The sequence below is a fragment of the Maniola jurtina genome, chromosome 26 (assembly GCF_905333055.1).
Source record: "Maniola jurtina chromosome 26, ilManJurt1.1, whole genome shotgun sequence".
Classification (NCBI taxonomy): domain Eukaryota; kingdom Metazoa; phylum Arthropoda; class Insecta; order Lepidoptera; family Nymphalidae; genus Maniola; species Maniola jurtina.
The window spans coordinates 3,080,847-3,102,516 of NC_060054.1; the positions used below are offsets into that span (position 1 = coordinate 3,080,847).

The 21,670-nt window shown below is 39.0% G+C and overlaps 2 protein-coding genes across 2 annotated transcripts; one reads left to right on the forward strand and one right to left on the reverse strand.

Moving 5' to 3' along the window:
- Window positions 1-330: 330 nt before the first annotated feature.
- Window positions 331-17,175, reverse strand: LOC123878646 (protein ANTAGONIST OF LIKE HETEROCHROMATIN PROTEIN 1-like). The gene is made up of 4 exons (XM_045925960.1): window positions 16,763-17,175; window positions 2,701-4,405; window positions 1,461-1,859; window positions 331-1,290 (listed from the first exon to the last, which is right to left on the reverse strand). The coding sequence occupies exons 2-4, from the start codon at window positions 2,988-2,990 to the stop codon at window positions 978-980; spliced, it is 1,002 nt and encodes a 333-aa protein (XP_045781916.1). The 5' UTR covers window positions 2,991-4,405; window positions 16,763-17,175; the 3' UTR covers window positions 331-977.
- On the forward strand, window positions 7,473-16,720 carry LOC123878728. Its single transcript, XM_045926041.1, has 2 exons — window positions 7,473-9,792; window positions 15,182-16,720. Exons 1-2 carry the CDS (start codon window positions 7,951-7,953, stop codon window positions 15,473-15,475), a joined length of 2,136 nt encoding a protein of 711 aa, XP_045781997.1. The 5' UTR covers window positions 7,473-7,950; the 3' UTR covers window positions 15,476-16,720.
- Window positions 17,176-21,670: the final 4,495 nt, after the last annotated feature.

A 21,670-nucleotide genomic window follows, 5' to 3' on the forward strand; every position in this document is an offset into this window, starting at 1 on the left:
TTTAAACATAAATTTTGACATTAAATATTATTTTTCACTATGACGATAAATGAACTGATACTGTGAATTGATATTGTTTTGATTATTAAGAATTTATAAATAAAATGACGTAAAATAAATAAATTGTAACATGAAATAATCATCAATGTATTTGGAAAAATTATTAGACGATAAAGGCATTTTTTTAACTAACAACTATGTATAAGAAAAAGTGTAAGTGTCTTAGTAGTCATTCACGTTGACTCGCGGGCGCGGTGGCGGGCGCGGTCACGAAATATCAAACATAATATGGCGTAATATCCAAGTGTTCACATACGAAACGCACGTGCGGTCTAAGAGCTAGTTCAGACATGGCGGATTCCGCGCGGATGCAAATCGCGCGGTTGAACCGCGCGGATCCTAATTACATTAGCGCCTTACAAATCGTTCATACCTGTCCGCACGGATTGACAATCCGCGCGGCTCAACCGAGAAAATGAATTCGCGCGGTCGCCGCTCGGTTTTATTTACTTGACGTACCTAGAGGGCGTTCAGTTGCTCCGCGGAAGCCGCGCGTATCGGACGGTGACAATGGATCGCTTCGACACCGAGCTATTCATCGATGAGGTGGAAAAAAGACCTGCTTTGTGGAACATCCAATGTGCAGAATATTCTAACAAAACGATTAAAAACGGAGCTTGGCAGGAGCTGGTGGAGATTTTTGGAGAAAATGAGGATTCTTTGGAAAAGAAGGTTCTTTTTGGTCAGTAGACATTTAATTATACATTTTACCAGGGTAGTTTACATGTTTTGTAATAGACAGTCCACCCCAAATAACTGAAATGTGTATAACGTTGTTTGGCGGTACGTAACGAGCGCGGGAAAACTATCACGTTACCACAGTAACGTATAGCTATTAACTGTAATATGTACAACCCACCAACGCGACGCGCCATCTTGAGTTTAGTTATTTGGCGCGAACTGTAACAATTTTAATTTCATATTTTCGTGTCTTGCCATTCTACACGACCCTCATTCACAAAGTAATTAGCATATTTGTCTCTAATGTTTAATGATGATGGTGTACCCCTTCCTGCATGTAATGTAATAAGATTACTCATTGGCGCAGTATGTAAAGTATCTTCATACTGTATACCATCTCTAGTTCTAACAAAATTGTGTAGCACGCAACAGGCCTTTATTATGTCTTCGGCAAAGTCTATATTCACGTTTATAGGCCTATGAAAAATGCGCCACTTGTTTGCCAGAATTCCGAAAGTGCATTCAATAAAACGTCGAGCTCTTGATAACCTGTAATTAAATATTTTTTTTCATATGATAGCCCTTTACCTGCATAGGGTCGCATTACATTTTCGGATAAACCAAACGCTTCATCGCCAACTATGACGTATGGCAATGGTTTAGGATCTGTTTCAGATATTGGTTTAGGTTTTGGTATGTGTAATGACTTTTCTATTAACCTTTTATAAAATGCTGAATTTTTAAAAATTGCAGAATCACTACTTTTTCCGTAAGATCCGATATCTATGAAAGTAAAACAATAGTTACTATCACAAAGTGCCAACAGTACTATGGAAAAAAAAGTTTTGTAATTATAATACAAAGAACCCGAATCTTTGGGTTTTGTAATCCTTATATGCTTGCCATCTATGGCGCCTATGCAATTGGGAAAATTTGCATATTTTTCAAAATCTTTAGCTATTTTCTTCCATATATCTTCGCTGGGTTCAGGCATGACGTTTTTTGTGACTTTTTCCCACAGAGTTTCACATACTTCACGGACAATTCCTGTGATTGTAGATTTGCCAAGACGAAAGTTGTAATGTAGTTCTCCAAAGGAACAACCAGTACCCAGATATCTGAAAAATAAAATATTAATCTGTATCGTTTTGAAAGTCTGCCGGGTCCGCTAGTTAAAGCATAATGAGTGTCTTGAATTACCTAACCGCTACTGTATTTATATTTGTTAAAGATAGTGATTTCTGTTCCAGGTGTATCATTACAAAAAAAATGGAAGAACATCCGTGATGCTTATAATAAGGAATTCAAGAAAGGCAAATCAATTCCTTCTGGTTCTGGTGCATGTAAAGGTTCAAAATACATGTATTTCGACCGGCTTTCTTTTCTTCAGAAGACGATAGAAAACAAAGAAACTATCACAAACATAGATGAAGCCAAAAATGAAGAAATTCGGAACATTGACCAAAAGCTAGATAATTTTGTAAATGCACGTGAAATACAACCGGTACCCAATAAAAGGAAGAAAACTAAAATTACTTCAGAAGAGCGATTGGCTAACATATTAGAAAATAGTATTGAATCAAGAGATAAAATACAAAGACAAATACAAGAAAGTATGTCAAAGCAAGATGATGATGATAAACTTTTTTGCATGTCATTGTATAAAGAGTTAAAGAAAGTTCCAGAAAATAAACGATTGGCTACTAAAATTGAATTGCTCCAGGTAATACAGAAAGGGCAGAAATTACCATCGCCTATTCATATCACGAGCCAGCAAAACACGCCTAATGCAGTATTTTGGCAAAACCAACAATATTCAAACCCACAAGGATATTTCACTGGATATTCTACAATAGTACCAGGAGAGTCTCCATCGCCTTTATCATGCAATAGCACTGACGATTCACAGTCTTCTATAGTACAAAATATATATTCTGACGTATAAAATAAATATCTTACCTTAATGTGATCACGAGTTTTTCTTCTGGGGACACGCTTGACCTCATATGGGTATCATTAGATTCAATTTGTTTACTCATCATTTCTAATAATTCATCAAATGAATTTATCGACATTCTCAAATAATTGAAGAATTTTGGTTCAAAACTTCTTAATTTTGGATATAAAGTCTGAAACTGACCATGAGTAAACCGATCGCGTAATATTGGATGCACCCAATACTGCCGTTTCTTCTTTCTTTCTTTTTTACGGAGCAACAAGTACACACATATTGCTTCTTCGACTTCCATGATTGGACTGTCACCCTATGCGAATAACGGCACTCCGCATGTACATCCGCGCCTGTCTGAACACTTGCGTTTAGAACCGCGCGATTTGCATCCGCGCGGAATCCGCCATGTCTGAACTAGCTCTAAGTAGCGGGCAAGCTAGCGACTGGCGCGCGCGCGCCGCTCGCGGCAATATCAAACGCGTGAGATGTTTGTGTGTGTTTACGTCGAACTAGCGGCGGAGCGCGCGATTCACTCGCGACGTCAGGTAAGTTCAACCAGTATGAACTTGTCGCTAGAAACGGTAGCACGTCTCCATCATGTCTTTCAATACAGAAGAGTTTATTAGTGCTGTTCAGGCTAGAACTCCGATTTGGCAAAGCAAACACAGGCATCATATGAACAGAAATATTCTCAATAAGCTATGGAAGGAAATTGCGGAATTGTTTCCTGAAATGGAGGGTGAGTAAATGAAATATTGTGGGTACCTATTTTTAACTTTTTATTTTTCTAAAGGAATATTATGACAGACTACAAAAGATACAAAAATATATTACAAAGATGGCGACGTATATATTAAACGATTGTTCTCCCAAAAATATTTCGTGAATAAACTCCGAATTTGTTTAGCTCGATTTGATGGATTGTTGTTTCTTCCAGTTTGTCGCCTTTGGTGCTGAGTTTCAGTTGTTAACTCATCATTGAAATTGTAACCATCTATATCAATTACAATATTATGCAATAAGCAAGCGGTTTTGATAATCAGGCGTGCATGTTTAACATCAGTTTCAATAGGTTTTAACAAAACTCGCCATTTATTGCATAAAATTCCAAATGCACACTCCACGGTTTTTCTCGCTCTTGACAATCTATTATTAAAATGTTCTCTCTCTTGATTCAATGTTCTTTGTGGATATGGACGCATAAGATACTCTTTAAGAGGATAAGCTTCATCGGCTACTATAACATATGGAGCTGTAATATTAGAATTGGGTAATGTTCTTGGTTCTGGAATATTGAATGCGCCTCTTTCGAGTAACCGGTTCAGGGACGAGGCGTTGAATGTACCGCCGTCGCTTTGCTTTCCTCTACCTCCCACTTCAATAGTTAAAAATCTTTTGTTCGCATCAGCCACAGCTTGCAAAACAATAGAGAAATAATGCTTGTAGTTAAAAAATGCCGATCCTGATCGTTTAGGTCGTTTAATTCTACAATGTTTACCATCTAAGCTGCCAATGCAGTTAGGAAAGTTCCACATTTTCTCAAAATCTGAAGAAATATGCTTAAGCTGGTCTTCAGATGGCAGTGGCATGTGGACATTCAAATTTTTTTTCCAAATAGCTTCACAGGTACTATAAACAATCTCAGACACTGTACTAACACCCAAACGAAAGCTATAAGCCAAAGATCGAAATGCCAACCCAGTGGAAAGATATCTGAAACATATAAAAAAAATACAATTATTACGTAAAATTTAAATATGTCTATACTAATTACTTTATATACCTACTAAAATTATATAAGGCATCAACACTAAACAATATTTAATTTTTATAGAAAAGGCTTTAAGAAATAAAAATTAAATTAAAAATTTAAAAAACCCCCGACACATAAACCTCTAAAAAGTAAAAAAATAATAGGTAAATATGTATGGGCCCTTTAAGAATAGTATAAATAGTAAAGTTTTATCCAAGCGCTCGTTGCGCCAGGGGACCGCTACCTATCATAAACTATGAAAGTCATCTGTTGTAGAAAGAATAGTCTTTAGCGGTCCCCCGACGCAACGAGCGCTTGGATTAAACTTTACTATTTATACTATTCTTAAAGGGCCCATACATATTTACCTATTATTTTTTTACTTTTTAGAGGTTTATGTGTCGGGGGTTTTTTAAATTTTTAATTTAATTTTTATTTCACGCTTTTTAAACTTTATTCATAAATTACCGTTTATTTGTGCCATTCTAAAACCCAATTTCTATAATAATATAAATCCAATAAGGCAGCTAATATCTCTTCAAAAATAACATCAATGTTATGTTAATTATACGTTCCATGAAATATTTTTGACCGAACATCACTAAATCAAGAATTATCTGAATGACTCACATAGTTTAACACGACCAAAACGAAATATCTGTTTCTAACATATCGTTGCTTTAAAAATGTACCCATTTTACGTAGTCGTATAATAGTTCGCTTTTCAAGATATACCTACGATTAAATTGAAATCAACTTTCACCCGATGAAATAAGGAATAAAGTGGCTTGTATTTCATTTTATTTGTTATTGCATGTCAAATTTTTATTTGAGATAACTATCAAAAACCGGTCAAGTGCGAGTCTGCCTCACACATGAAGAGTTCCGTACAAGTTTTTTTTTAATGTAATGACAATTCAGTTGTCGGATTTTTCTCTTTACTTGGGCCACAGGAGTAGAGTGCTTGGGCTATAAGATATTGCTACCTGCCTTTCATGATTCTACGTAAACGGGAAGTACCCAATTTATAAGTTTTGATTCTCTTGAAAGATGACACACAGACAGACAACGAAGTGGTGAAGGAAAACACCGTCAGGAAACCTGCATGCTTGAGAGTTGGCCATAATGCTCCCTCAAAGGTGCGTGAGGTGTGCCAATACGTGCTTGGCCAGTGTGGTAGCTTCTCATTCTGAGAGGAGACTTGTGCTCAGTAGTGAGCCGGCGATGGGTTGATCCTGATGATGATGAATTTTAAACGTATTTTGTCAAAGTAAATAAGCTGAGTTCAAGCAGATAAAATAAAAAGAAGGTGCGCCTAATGCATCATCCAAACCTGCGCGACAAAGCGACTACGATGCGGGAAACTCAGCCGCGCGGAGGGTCATCGCCTCCTACGATATTTAATGGTGCCATGCACACCTACGCGACTACAACAGTCGAGGCTACCTACAACATCTTTTTTTTCTACAGATACCTACTGAACCCTAAAAATAGTTTGACTATGGTTTGGGTTTGGGTTGATTGTTCGTGGCCTTTGGTTGACTGTTGGATATTATAATTGAATTGATGTTTTCTCGTTTAACTGTGATTATAATATTTTATAAATTAGAAACTCCGCGCCTACGATCCAAAGTATCGGAGTTTTCCAAAACATTATTTTCAAATAAATAATTATGTATCTAGGCAACGTCCATCTTGACAACTTGACATTTGCCAATTGACATAATATTATGAACCTCTGTTACAATAGTGAAAGATCCCAGGGCCACCAGCCGTCACGTATTTTCTGACGAACGAAATGTGGACGATTGAGTAGTGTTAGTATGTACTAAGAACGCATGCCTACAGACCTGCTAGCTTGCTTAGACGGCCAATTTTTAGGTATCAGGTAATCAAGGTACATAAAAACATTACTTACCTCACGTAAATTCTCCAATTTTTTAAATTTTTAGCAGATTTTTTTTAATATTAATAATTAATTGACATAAGTAAACTATAAGAGAGTGAGAGAGAAGTCAATATATCCTAATACATGTCTTACTCAGTCTCATGCGCGTAGATAATGATGCCCTCGCGCTCAAACCCACAGCTGAGGCATTAAAATTGAATTTAGGGGATGATTGGCCCTCTGGATCGGTCTGTCTTCTTGTAAAAGGTTTTAAAATAGTTGTCTGGTGGACATATATAAAAATGGAGCATCAGAATTTACGTGCAGTTAAGTAATTACTTATTTTGGGAGCTTTAAAGCGTCTGCAAAGCAATACGGCCGACGCAGGAAGTGTCTGGGAGTATTGGCGACATATTTTTAAGGATATTGCCTAAAATATACGTAAAAATCAGTTTGGCGAATTTACGTGAGATAAGTAATGTTTTTATGTACCTTGATTATCAGATACCTGAAAATTGGCCGTCTAAGCAAGCTAGCACGTAGGCTAGGCATGCTTTCTTAGTACTTACTAACACTACTCAATCGTACATATTTCCTGTGTCAGAAAATACGTAACCTCTGGTGGTCCTGGGATAAAAGTAATAAGAAAACCAGAAAAGAGCTGATAACTTCCAAATGGCTGAACCAATTTTTTTGGATTATAGCTAAGAACACTCTCGATCAAGCCACCTTTCAAACAAAAAAAACTAAATTAAAATCGGTTCATTCGTTTAGGCGCTACGAGGCCACAGACAGATACACAGATACACAGATACACAGATACACAGATACACAGATACACAGATACACAGACACACAGATACACAGATACACAGATACACACGTCAAACTTATAACACCCCTCTTTTTGGGTCGGGGGTTAAAAAATGGAAGAATATTCGGGACCAATTTATGAAAGAGTTTAAAAAAATTCCGGTTTCTCGTTCTGGAGATGCTGGAACTGATCAAAACACTTCAATGTGGCCATATTTTCAAATGATGCAGTTTATAAAAGATGACGTTAGGGGAGACCGGGGATGGTTGGCTATAGGGGCAGGTAGACTAAACAACAATAACTCGCCACCATCACGTGTTTTTCATCAACCAATCACGAGCGACGCTGCCTCCCTACGACCCGCTAACTTGTGTGAAGTGAGCCGCCGCAGTCGCGTGGCGTTCGTGAGTGGCATCACATGTTGTATTTTTGGTCTCGGTAAGTAACTTTTTTCGTTCGTACTTTTTTTGTTATTGTGTCTTTGGATCTGTTAGAAACAATGCTGTTGTTATGCCAAATGTAAATATGATAATTTTATTCTATATTACACAGTATTGCTTCCATGTTAGTGCCACAGTTTGCATATGATACGCAGGTGAAATTCAAAATGGCGTCAGGGGTTGGTTGACTAATTTTGTTCGGGGTAGGTAGACTAATTGGTCAACCAACCCCTTTATAATAAGTATAACATTTTATCATTTATTTAAAGAATTGTGTGGGCTAATGGTTAATGTGCATCATCAATGTAAACACTATCATAGTCTTCTTTCACATACTAAATTTCAGTTGTATTTTTACAGAAAATGAGGACGTACAAAAGAAAATCTGAAAGGGGTGATGTACCAAAAGATATCATAGAAAGAGCTTGCCACGCAGTAATCTTCGATAATAATAGCATCAACGCCACATCAAAGAAATACCAAATTCCATACAAAACGTTGCATCGTTATGTGACTAAACTTAAACAAAAACTAGAAAGTTGTCCGAACCTCGGGAAAGCTGATTTGACCCTGGACACGGCGGGGTACATAAAAAATAGGCAGGTATTTAGCGATGACGAAGAAAATAAACTGGTAGCTTATTTGAAGACGGCTGCTGACATTTACTATGGATTAACACCGTATGAGACACGCAAGTTTGCATTTGAATACGCAAAAAAGAATAATAAAACTGTACCTGAATCTTGGAATACAAAATTAATGGCTGGCGAAGATTGGCTTGGTAATTTCTTAAAACGTCATCCCTCGTTATCAATAAGATCACCTCAACCTACAAGCCTGTCTAGAGCTACGTCGTTCAACAAACAAAATGTAAGTGAGTTCTTTGTTAACTTGAAAACAGTTTACGAACGATTAAATCTAAGCCCAGGTGATATTTGGAATGTTGATGAGACGGGACTTACAACAGTCCATGTGCCTAATAGAGTCATAGCTCGCCGGGGTATTAAAAATTTGGGTAAAATGACTTCGGCTGAAAGAGGCACTTTAGTGACAATTGCAGTAGCAATTTCAGCTCTCGGCAACATGGTTCCCCCGTTTTTTGTTTTTCCAAGAGTACATTTCAAGGAGCATTTTCTTAATGCGGGTCCTATAGGTTCAGAAGGTGACGCTAACCCATCTGGGTGGATGAAAGAAGAAAATTTCATAAAATACGCAAAGCATTTTGTGAAACACGTGAAACCCAGTAAAGAAAAGCCTATTCTTCTGCTCTTGGACAACCACGACTCACATTTATCAATCGAGGTGCTGGATTATTTCAAAAACAATGGGATTACAGTTTTGTCATTCCCCCCTCATTGTAGCCACAAACTACAACCACTGGACAGAAGCGTTTACGGACCTCTCAAGAAATATTACAATAAAGCCAGCGACAACTGGCTAGCTACTCACCCTGGAAAAACCATCACAATTTACGATATTCCGGAATTGTTAAAAATATCTCTGCCAATGGCGGCTACAATCGACAATATACAGTCTGGATTCAGAGTCACCGGTATTTCGCCGCTTAATGAAAATATATTTCCTGAGTCTGAATTTAGTGGAGCCTTTGTTACTGATAGGCCATTACCAGACGCACATGACGCTAGATCCTCAACCGCTGGTAGTGCGGTAGCAGGTCCATCAAATTCGCAAAATAATTTAGACATTGGAAATACTGTTCCACAAACCTCTCAAACAAATTCATCGGTTACTTTACCTCAAGTTGTAGAACTTCCATCAAATTCAGGCAGTGGTTCTGCTAATCTAATGGTTCCTATATTGCCCGAAAGATCAAGGTCATCTAGTACCGTTTGCGAATCACCTTCTATTCTCGATGAAGAACACGTACAAGAAGAACCAGAAATAGAGAACATACATCAGTCAGATATTGATGCATGCCCATTTGAAACTCCACCACCACCTGGATTTAATCAAGATATACTTCCACATATCGAACCACACCCATGTGTAACACCACCTCCACCTGAATCCAATCAAAGTTTTCTTTCACCTGAAGAGATTAGACCTTTTCCGAAAGCAGCACCACGATTAGGAAGTAGAATAAACATACGAAAACGTAGAAGCACCATATATACAGACACTCCTGAGAAAGAAAATCTTCTTGAAAACAAAATGAAGCAAATACGGAAGGATACTTTAAAAAAGATGTGGGGGACTAAAAGGGCTGATGTAAGTAAAATGGAATGAGCCGCCTGCGCGCGGCAGAGTCGGGCAGTTGGTTGGCGCCTACCAACTCGGTTGGTCATGTACATAGTTTATAAGTAGATAAGCTCTGTTGTTGCTATGTAAATTAAATACATGATCTACGGTGAAGTCTGAGTTTAATTGAATCAGTAATAAGTGACCCAACAGTGGTGACCCCGCAGCTGAACAAAGCGCAACCTGGTCGTCGTACGGTAATTCAAGCACAATGAACCCGATAGGCTCGCCTCAGAAGGGTGCGCCGCAGGTTATGAAAGTGGAAGAAGGTATGGCAAGTATCTCTGTGTCGGCAAGAATACCCGAGTTTTGGAGAGAGATGCCTAGACTTTGGTTCGCCCAATTTGAGGCGACCATAGCCCCTCAGAAGCAGGGAGACGAGTGCCGTTTCCAGTTGGTTGTATCGAAATTAAATCGCGAGGCGCTTCAGCAGGTAGCTGATATCATTTACAGCCCACCTGAAACAAATAAATACCAAGTGTTAAAAGAACGGCTTTTACAAGTTTATGAGGAGTCACCGGAGCGACAATTCCAGAGACTGGTTGGAGAGTTAGATTTGGGCACTCAAAAACCATCACAGCTCCTGCGCAGGATGAAGGAGCTGGCAAGAAACAGCAAGGCTAGCGATGAGACGGTGAAGAATCTATGGATAACAAGACTGCCGGTACCCGTGAAGACAGTGCTCGCAGCTAGTCAAGACCAACAAGTAGACAACCTAGCCGCCATCGCAGACAAAGTGATGGAGAATATGCAGCCAATCACAGGAGAGACGGCAGCGGTAAGCAGCGAGACACCGGAAAGGACGGGCAGTGAGGTGATGCAACAGATAAACAAAATGATGACAGAGATAGCGGCGCTACGTGAGGAAGTCGGTAGGAGCAGGGGTAATCGAGGATTTCCCAGAGGTCGATCCAGCTCAAGAGGCAGACCGACCAGGGCAGGCTCGCCAAGGCGGAGCCCAGCTAGTCCGGATTGGTTATGTCACTTCCACTACAAGTTCGGATCCAGAGCGAAAAGGTGCGAGCAGCCGTGCAGTTGGAAGGGCAGGTCGGAAAACTAGGCGCGGCAGGCTCAGGTGAGACGCAGAGTTCTGTCGCTGTTTTGGACAATCACCGTCTCAGTGTATTTGATGTGAAAAATGCTTTACGTTTTTTGGTGGACACAGGGGCTAATATTAGTGTGATTCCAGCCTCAAAAGTGAGTAAACAATATATTAAAAACAGTGAGTCATATAAGTTGTTCGCTGCGAACGGCTCAGAGATAAAAACATTTGGGACAATAACTTTAGAGTTAAATTTGTGTTTAAGAAGAGCATTTAAGTGGAGTTTTGTAATTGCGAACGTAAGTCAACCAATATTGGGTGCAGATTTCTTGAGCCATTTCCAGCTTATAGTAGACCTTAGCTCAAAGAAAATAATTGACAAAGTCACAGGGTTAACGGTAGCAGGACCGCTAGTTAAGTGTAACGATGCGTCGATTAGTACATTCGATAGTAAAATGCAATATCATGATATTCTGTCCACTTTCCCCAACATTACTAAACCACTTAATTTTAAGGAGAACTTAGACCAGGCTGAGCATAATGTGTACCATTATATAGAGACCTCCGGCCCGCCTGTTTATGCTAAAGCGAGACCGTTGCCCCCAGATAGATATAGGTTAGTTAAAGAAGAGTTTAGAAAAATGCAGGAAATAGGTATATGCCGCCCATCAAAGAGCGAGTGGGCCAGTCCGCTACACGTGGTTCCGAAGAAAGACGGGCAAATCCGTCCTTGCGGTGACTACAGACGCCTCAACGCGATAACGAAACCAGACCGCTACCCAGTACCGAGACTACAGGACTTCACGTACTGTTTAACAGGTAAGAATTTTTTTTCTAAAATTGATGTTAATAGAGCCTTCCACAATATTTTAGTTAACCCGGAAGATATAGAGAAAACGGCGATCATTACCCCATTTGGTTTATTCGAATTCCCTCGCATGACCTTTGGCTTAAGAAATGCGGCACAGACGTTTCAGAGATTCATGGACCATACAGTTTTGCAAGGGATCGAATACATCAAGGGAACAGCCGGCGAAAAATCGGCGTTGTTTTGTTACATCGATGACGTCATTATAGCGAGTGAAACGGAAGAAATTCATAGAGAGCATGTTAGGTTAATTTGTGAGCGTTTCGATAGAGTAGGCATTACAATAAACGCGAGCAAGTGTTCGTTTGGTCGCAACGAAATAGAATTCTTAGGATACGCGGTAACCCGAGAGGGCATCAGTCCGTTGCCCGATAAAATTAAGGCGATCGCAGACTACCCTAAGCCCGAAAATATTGAACAGCTCCGACGATTTTTAGGAATGGTAAATTTCTACAGGTCTCATTTACCAAATGCAGCTCAACACCATGCGCATCTTAATAGTTTTCTGCATAACGCGAAAAAGCACGATAAGACAAAAATCAATTGGAACAGCGAGGCAGAGAAAGCATTCGAACAATGTAAGTTAAGCCTCAAAAGCGCCGTTACATTGTCGCACCCAATTTCTAACGTTCCTTTAGCGCTCATGACAGACGCGTCAGATACGTGTGTAGGCGCGGTGTTGCAACAGAAAGTCAACAGTGTGTGGAAGCCCTTAGGCTATTTTTCCAAGCGACTATCCGATGCGCAACGCAAGTATAGCACGTACGATCGAGAGTTACTAGCGATCTACATGGCTATCACACATTTTAAGAATATGATCGAGGGACGGCAACTGACAGTATTTACGGATCATAAACCGTTAACTTTTGCACTAACTAAAGTAAGTTCAGAAAAAGAGACCCCAAGGAGAGTCAGGCAATTGTTGTATATTAGCGAATTTACCAGCGATATACAACATATCACCGGAAATCAGAACCCGGTCGCGGACGCATTATCGAGAATAGAGACCATTGTTTTCCCAACGGTAATCGATTACGAGGAATTAGCTAGGGACCAGGAGGTAAGCGATGAGGTCATGCGGTTACGAAACGATTGCAATGTAAGCAGTCTTAAGTTGGAACGTGTTAGCATACCTAACGTTAGTAAAGGCATTTATTGTGATGTAACAGGGAACCGTATTAGGCCATACATAACAGGGAAGTTCAGGAGGCATGTTTTTGAAGCGGTTCATAATATAAGTCACCCCGGAGTTAAGGCAACCCTCAAGATGGTAGCACAACGGTTCGTGTGGAAAGATATGAATAGGGATGTCAGGTCTTGGGCAAAAGCGTGCATTGAATGCCAGAAGGTCAAGGTGAGTCGGCACACACTTTCAAAATTAGAGTCTTTTCCACCATGCCAGAGGTTCGATCATATACATGTCGATATAGTTGGGCCCCTACCGACATCACAAGATGGATACAGATACCTACTTACCATCGTCGACAGGTACACACGATGGCCGGAAGCGTTGCCCATCAAGGACATTACAGCGGAGACGGTAGCCGAGGTAATATATACAGGGTGGTGCAGCAGGTTCGGGGGAACAAAATGGCTGACTTCGGACCAGGGCAGGCAGTTTGAAGCGGAAGTGTTCCAGAATCTCATGAAATTAATGGGGGTGCAACGTATCAGGACAACCCCGTATCACCCACAAAGTAATGGGTTGGTTGAGAGGTGGCATAGGTCTCTCAAAACAGCAATTACAGCAAGAATGATTCGTAGCGAGTGTTGGGTACAGGAGTTGCCAACAGTTTTACTAGGTCTCCGAGCAGCATGCAGGAGTGATTCAGGGGTAAGTGCGGCGCAAATGGTGTACGGGCATGATATCAGGTTACCTGGCGATTTTTTCGCGGAAAGTTCGTCGTACAAAGGTAATGACCCGTACACATTCGTGGACAGATTACGCAAGACGTTGCATAGTTTTAACCCCGTAACTCGGAAAGGCACCGATCCTAAAGAGACGTTTTGCCACCCCGAGTTACACAAGTGTACGCATGTGTTTGTAAGGAATGATGCGGTACGGAAGCCATTAACACCCACGTACCAAGGTCCGTACCAGTTAATCAAGAGGAACAAAAAATGTTTTTTAATTCAGCTACCTAATAGGGAGTTATATATATCAATAGACAGACTGAAGCCTGCATTCATATTAAACGACGAGGTTGACGAGCGTTGTGAGTATAAGGAACCGATTATAACGCCAAGTGATAAGGTAGAAAACTGCATGCCGCCAAAGACCTCACGTAGCGGCCGTAGAATAATTAGACCAGTGCGGTTTGCTGAGTAATGAGTTAGGCAATACAGAAAAATAATGGTGTATTTTTATTGTATATTTTTATATTACGCAGTAACGTAAAGCAGATGCAACACAGTAATTAGGTCGAACGTGAGCAGAATATGTAACAAGTAGTATATATTAATTAATTAAATAATATAGAAATCATTTGTTAAGTAGTTACAGTACATATACGTATCTATTAGCGAGAGCAACAATGGGTTACGGTCAGAGTAAAGAGGAAAGGAACCAGAATAATGTGGCTATTGAACAGACCGTGTCGAATAACGGAAACTTAGAATCAAAAATTAACTTGCTGTTTGCATTGCTGGGCACTGTAACGATATTTTTATGTATAATCTACTGCTATGGTGTAAGGAACCAAATCAGGAAAAAGATTGGGAAGTGGCTACGTAAAGAGGCTGCTAGTGTCGGATTGGAGGTCCCGACAGTAAGAATCCAATCCACCCTACCGGGTGTCACGCAGAACCAAACGTATTAGTGGAATATGTGTAATAAGCGGAGCTCGTATTTCGTAATGTGTTGTAGATGTAGGAATGTGTCGTAAAATATAAAACCCTAGCATGGCCCTTACAGGTATCTAGGAAATAAAAGAACGTTACAAGTTTTGAAGAAAATTTATTGTTATGTGTTAATAGTGTTGAGTACCACTTATTGTGCCAAGTCGGTTAGGCGCGTGTAACTTTTAGTCCCACATCAAGTGACCGTAATGTGAAGCCTTTGTTTACAATTATAGCGATCTACATTCCAAGTGGCGCGTAGTCAGCAACAAAGCGACCTGTGAGCTCAGTAGTAATGTTTGAAATCACTATATAAAAATTTTTTGTGTGTTGTAGAAACAAAAATTTTTTTTTTTTTTTTTTTAAAAGGGGGGAATATTGTGGGGGACTAAAAGGGCTGATGTAAGTAAAATGGAATGAGCCGCCTGCGCGCGGCAGAGTCGGGCAGTTGGTTGGCGCCTACCAACTCGGTTGGTCATGTACATAGTTTATAAGTAGATAAGCTCTGTTGTTGCTATGTAAATTAAATACATGATCTACGGTGAAGTCTGAGTTTAATTGAATCAGTAATAAGTGACCCAACAAAGATGAAAAAAGAAAAAAATACCCCAAAAATAAAAGGAAAAAACAAGGGAACAGGCAAGGGCAAAGGTAAAGGAAAGGGGAAGGGAAAGAAAACTAAGAATAACGATGATCTTTCAGAAATAAGCGACGATGATGACGCGATTTGTCTAGAATGTACCGAATCCTATTCAGCCAGTAAACCTGGTGAAGAGTGGATTCAGTGCATTACGTGTAAATTATGGGCTCATTCTAAATGTGCAAAAGGTAATTTGATATTGTATGAATGTAAGAATTGTAATTCTGATTTAGAAGACTGATATGACGGTCTGATTTTAGATAGATCTTTACTAAAACTAGATAACATGAGACAGGTTCTATTCATAGTTAGGTTAAGTTTTAGAAAATAAATCTTATATTTTGGTAAATATTAAAGTGGCTAATGATAATCACTATTTTAAAGATTATAATATTTTGTTAGCAGATATACTTAAAAACTCTAATATGAGACTGATTGTTCTATTTTCATAAATAAGTTAATTTAGAAAAGAAGTTTTCTGTTTTATTATTAGTTTATAATATTAGATACTCACAAGTTTATGTATGTTGAATAATATTTTTATAAAAGCAATTTTATCTGTGATTAGCGATTTATTAGAATAATTCAAGTTACAATTATGGTTGAAACAGAAAGTACAAAAATTAATCCCTCAAGAATTGTTAATTTTAGTTTTTTTAATAGTTTAAAAAGTCACCTTTAGTAAAGTTCTTTATTAACCGAGAATGGATCTCAAATTTAAGTTTGTTTATAATTAAATAAAAAGTTTCTATCATTTAGTACATTTTAATGTTTTATTGTATACTAATCCTCTTTATTTACACTAATTACTGCCTAGGTCAACCTACCCCATGCCTATGGTCAACTTACCCCGAACATGGGGTAGGTTGACCAAGCGTCAGGGGTTTAGAAAATCGACTAAATAAATATTATAATGATAAATATATAGGTTATAGATTAGTATTTTAGGTACCTGAATAGTTCTTCTATCTGTATCAACTGCTATTTTTGTTATATTCACTTTAACATCAGAGATATACGAGCTTAAGTCAAAAGTTAGTCAACCATCCCCGGTCTCCCCTACCCCAGAATTAAATGAAGGCAATTTAGATGAAACTGCTGATGGAAACTGTAGTGATAATAATGAACGGTCCCCAACTCCCCAGTCAATAGCTGGTTCATCTACAAGTACACAATATACGAGCACCAAACGTAAATGTGCACAAGATGTAAGACAGGAATTCATGGAATTAGAGAAGAAAAAGTTGGAATTATTACAAATTAAACTGTCGCAAAGCAGCGAAAGGCAAGAACAAGATTGCGAAGACCTGTTATTTTTTAAAAGTCTGTTGCCGTACATGAAGGAGTTTACTCCTATGCAAAAATTACGTACGAGAAACAAAATTACAGAAGTTGTTATGAATGAAATGAATAGTTTCACGTCCCAGGCTTACCATAGTTACAATAGTTACGAATATAACACATCAAATTATGAAAATTAAACTTTAAATATAATTAACTACGAAAATTCTTTTTTTTTTAAACTCACCTTATAGTTACAAATAGTCTTTCTTCGGGTTTTATGCTTTTATGAAAATTTGTGTCTACTTTTGAAATCTCACTCCTTATTGAATCCAATATGTAATCAAAACAGTTGACTGTCATCCTGGTATATCCAAAAAATCTTGAAGGATGTTCTCTCAAATTACTATATAAAGTATGAAATTCACCATACTGTTCTCTTTCTTTATTAATTTCGTGCACACCAATTCTAATTTTTAACATCTCCCACTTTAGATATGAATTTTCGGTTAAAAATAAAAGATCGTCGTCCATGTTTACAATCTCTGACAACACGTCACACTCGCGCAAACGCCTGGCGGCTAATGTGAACACGAACTCGCCACTTCTCCGGGCCCGCACCCGCCGCCGCGCCCGCGCTTTCCAACGTGAACAAGTACTTATTGGGAAATAAAGGCCTATTATATTGTGGACACACTGCATACATAGCACAGTTTTATTTATTGTAAGCAATTTTTGAAAATGGCAACCGCCGAGTTTCTTGCTGGTTCTTCTCAGCAGGAAGGGCATTTCAAACCAGTGGTAGATTCATCGACGATTCAAAAGCACTTGTAAAAGTTTATTTTTATAAATAATAATTCTATTCTATTATTTTAATTGCCCATATAGCTGATGGAACCCCAGAAGAATTGTATACTAGAATCCACTGCAGTGCACGCAACGCTATTGAACGGTGTTTTGTAGTTTTAAAATCAAGGTGGCGCTGCTTGATGACAAAGTTACATTATCAGCCCATAAAAGCCGGAAAATTGGTGAATGCTTGTGCGGTCCTGCACAATATAATCAACATGTATATGTTGTGTGAAGGTACAATGGCTACATAATGGAACCCCAGAAGAATTGTATACTAGAATCCACTGCAGTGCACGCAACACCATTGAACGGTGTTTTGTTTTTTTAAAATCAAGGTGGCGCTGCTTGATGACAAAGTTACATTATCAGCCCATAAAAGCCGGGAAATTGGTAAATGCTTGTGCAGTCCTGCACAATATAATCAACATGTATATGATGTGTGAAGATACAATGGCTACATACAATATGCCACAAGAAGTTAACAATCCTACGCCAGAAAATGTTGACGGAGACGCAATTAGACATGTTCTTGTATCGTCTTTGGTTAGCGCAATCTACGTGAGGATCTGATGGAAATTCACATGGTTCCCATCAGGCCTTGACTAGTGTCCTATGATGCATGGAAAAATCCATAAATTGAAAATACTGGTAGTGTCTGGTGAGCGCACGTGCCGTGGTAAAGTTTTTTGATATACCTACATTAATGCGACAAAAATGTAAAGTTCAGCTCTTTTGATAGAGCCAAATACGAATAATGGAAGTTTTATGATTGTAGAAGAGTTTGAGAGCAATAGTTTGAATTGTGGGCAGGAGTTTGAGTGTGGAGAGTCAAGCCAAAAGTTGTACAAGATGCTGCTTTTGTACCCCTCAATTGTTTGCCAACAACGATGACAAGTGAACACAACTTGTTCAAAGGAAATGTGAAATAAAGAATTTTATATTTATTTAAAACAATAGTAATATGCGTCGAGGCCCTTATAGCGATTTGTATTTGATCATTAATCGATTCAACGTATAATGTAGATGTTCGGGACAACGTGAAGACAGCGGGGAAGGCGGAGCCGCCCCCCGCAGCCCGCGCGGAGCAGCGTCGCGGGGGGCAACTGTTGGTGCGGAACAGCCTGCTCTCTTTCTCCATCAAGTTGTGCCCGCGCGCATAGTTAGTTTAAATATATCGTAATTAAATAAATAAGTATATTAGTATATGTTAAAACAATATGTACATAGGATAAGCCTTAAAATTCCTTGTTAAGTGACATAAGTTTAGAGTTCTATAAGTTTAACCTTTTCAACGCCACCGACGGCTATAGCCGACAAACCAAAACGTGCCCCACACGCCAATGACGGCTATAGCCGACTGAAATTGCCGTTCATTACGTACAAGTAGCCGTGAGGTACACTTCTGAGTACGAACAGGCAACCAAGCGCCTCCGTTCTGGTGACCACTGCGGGGCCAGCTTCTCGAGACTGACCTACGCAACCTTCCTTTTTGCGAGCCCTTTTCGGCCCTTATAGAAATATGGTATTATAAGTTAGTTATATTGTAGTGGATTTTGTAGGACTAAGATTTAGTTGTTTTCAAGTAACAGATAGAAAAAATAGACTTAGCTTTTCTACTCTTAGTTCAGACGTCTTATACTTCATATTGTTTTCAATCCATGCATGATGCAACATACGTACCTAATCTTAACCATTTTAATTTACAGCTACTATTTTATGCACGATTTGTATATGTTTGCGTTTATGTTTCATGTGCTTTGCATGTAAATAGGTGTAGAGTGACTTCTAAAACAATACTAAACGCAAGGCTGCGAAAATACACCAAGCAGCCATAGGTACGGGTGGTGGATAGGGTTGCCAACTCTCCCGGAATTCCGGGATACTTCCGGATAGAAGGCATTAGATTTTAAAATCTCCCAGCTCCAGGAACGCAGCTAAAATCTCCCGGACTGGCGAATGACCAGTGTGTGGCGAGGCGGGTGGGGCGCGAGCGCCACACTGTGCTCCACTTCGCCCGCCCCCGCTACCTACCCGCTGGCGCTGCACGCACAGCTTGTCCGTCAGTGTCAGTCAGTCACAAAATACTTTGTAAATATAAAAAACAGTCAGTCCAGACACATAGGTACGCACGGACCGGTCGGCAATTTCGCGCCTTTAAGTTGCGTAATCACAGCCAGATTTCCGTACGCATTTTGTATTGTAAATTTTGTATGCGAATCCGGATACTGTTTTCCTGTTAATCTAAATAAAGCGTATTGTTGGATTCGGAAAGCTCAACGCAGAAAACACTGCCGAAAAAGAGAGAAAGCATAGTAGCTTTGATGTGAACTGGTTGAACGTCAAATATTATAACGAAAAAGAAAATATAACTTTAAATAAAACATTTTTTTTTCATTAAGTTTTTTCACCTCCCGGATTTCTGATCAACTGAGTTGGCAACCCTAGTGGTGGACCAGGCTCTAGGCAATTTTTATCAGAGCTGGAGCAGCGGGTCCTTACTATTATAGGATCTCAGTCTGCTACAGGTCTGATAGATGTGCCAGAAGTTGGTATAGAGGTAAATAACATATGATTTATTGAAACATTAACATGCAAAATACCTTACCTGCCTTATGTACACATACATACCAGAAAAATTTATATTTATAATAATTACAAAATAAATATCACCGTCCAAGTGATCATTCATGGGCATGATGCCAAACATGTGAATTGCCAGGCTGAACCATTGTACTAAATAAGCACTAGCCCTTGGTTCAATCTTACTTTTGAATCTGTTTGGCAGTTAGGTATGTCTTATAGCACAAGGAAAGGGAAAAATCCGAAAACCGTGAATTTGTGGTTATATTATGACAAAAAAAAAATGTTTTCATGAACAAATAATTACTATTTTCAATTTTCAGAGTAAGATAACTATACCAAGTGGTATATCATATGAAAGGGCTTTACCTGTATATTCTAAAAAAGATTTTTATACATAATAGTTTTTGATTAATCATGCAATTTTTTTTTTTTTAAGTCTATCTTTTTTCAATGCCGTCTGGCGTAATAACGCCACCGCTCGACAGATCGCGCAGGACGCTCCATCTGTTTATGCAAGCCCTCGAGTATCGGATCGCGATACACGATCGCCACCACCGCGGGCTATTCGACGTACCACCGCTCCGCAGCACAGCTCTTCCCGGCTTAATACTGCCGGGCACAATAACTTAATCTTACACAATAACTTAATTAGATTAAATAATTAGGTACTGCACTGCAAGTACTCGCACAATTGCAATAAAGGCTCAGAAGTCGTAGAAGCCTTCTTGTCCGCCATTGATATTTTCAAACGTTCCGAAAATATCAACGATCAGACAGCCTTAGATCAAATCCCTCTGCTACTAAAAGAGGCAGGCGTCTGGTGGCAAGGAATCAAGACAACGGTGCAAAGTTGGGAAGAGGTATAGGATATATTTCGGAGAGTGTGCACAGGAATTTTTCGATCTTGTCCCCCCTTCACCATTTTACCACCGAACCGCAAGACGTCGGGCGAGTTTCCATCCTTATGTCGTTGACATTCCATCTACACGCACGAAACGTTTTGCGTCTTCATTCCTCATACGCATGGCTAAGGTTTGGAATACTCTTCCGCGATCTGTGTTTCCTACCAATTACAATCCGGGTATCTTTAAAACAAGAGTGAATAGGCACCTTCTAGGTAAACGCGTCCCATCTTAGACCACATCATCACTTTCCATCAGGTGTGATTGTGGTCAAGCGCTTACCTATAGTGAATAAAAAAAAAAAAAAAAAAAGTTCGAGAAACGCTTACGAGTTGACTTTGAACCCAAAAATGATTAATATCTCATTTATACCGAGTTGTGTCAGAAAAATCAAGGCCAGAAATACTACTCTAACTATGACTAATATCTAGTTTCTTTTATTATGCTCGCTCGACTTCATACATACATTACACGTGTAGAAACAAAAAATATTTTTTACTTTGTAGTGCTTGTTGTTTTTTAAGTCGGTTTTTTCTTTTGATTTTTTTTATCTGGTGACTTAAGCGAAAAGACACTCGTGAAAAGGCACGTTTGCTGGAAAGTTCCTTATATTCAGAAAAAAAAAACTTTGCCGCCGAAAAATAAAATTTTTCTCCGCCGGCGCCATTTTATAAAAAATTTAGATACGAATTTGAACATGGACGTAGTAAAAAAAACGCAAGAAATTAAAATACATTTAGATAATATCATTAAAAATAAGGCAATGTGAGGTAAATAAGTAATATTCCAAAATTATCAATACATAAATTAGTAGGTAT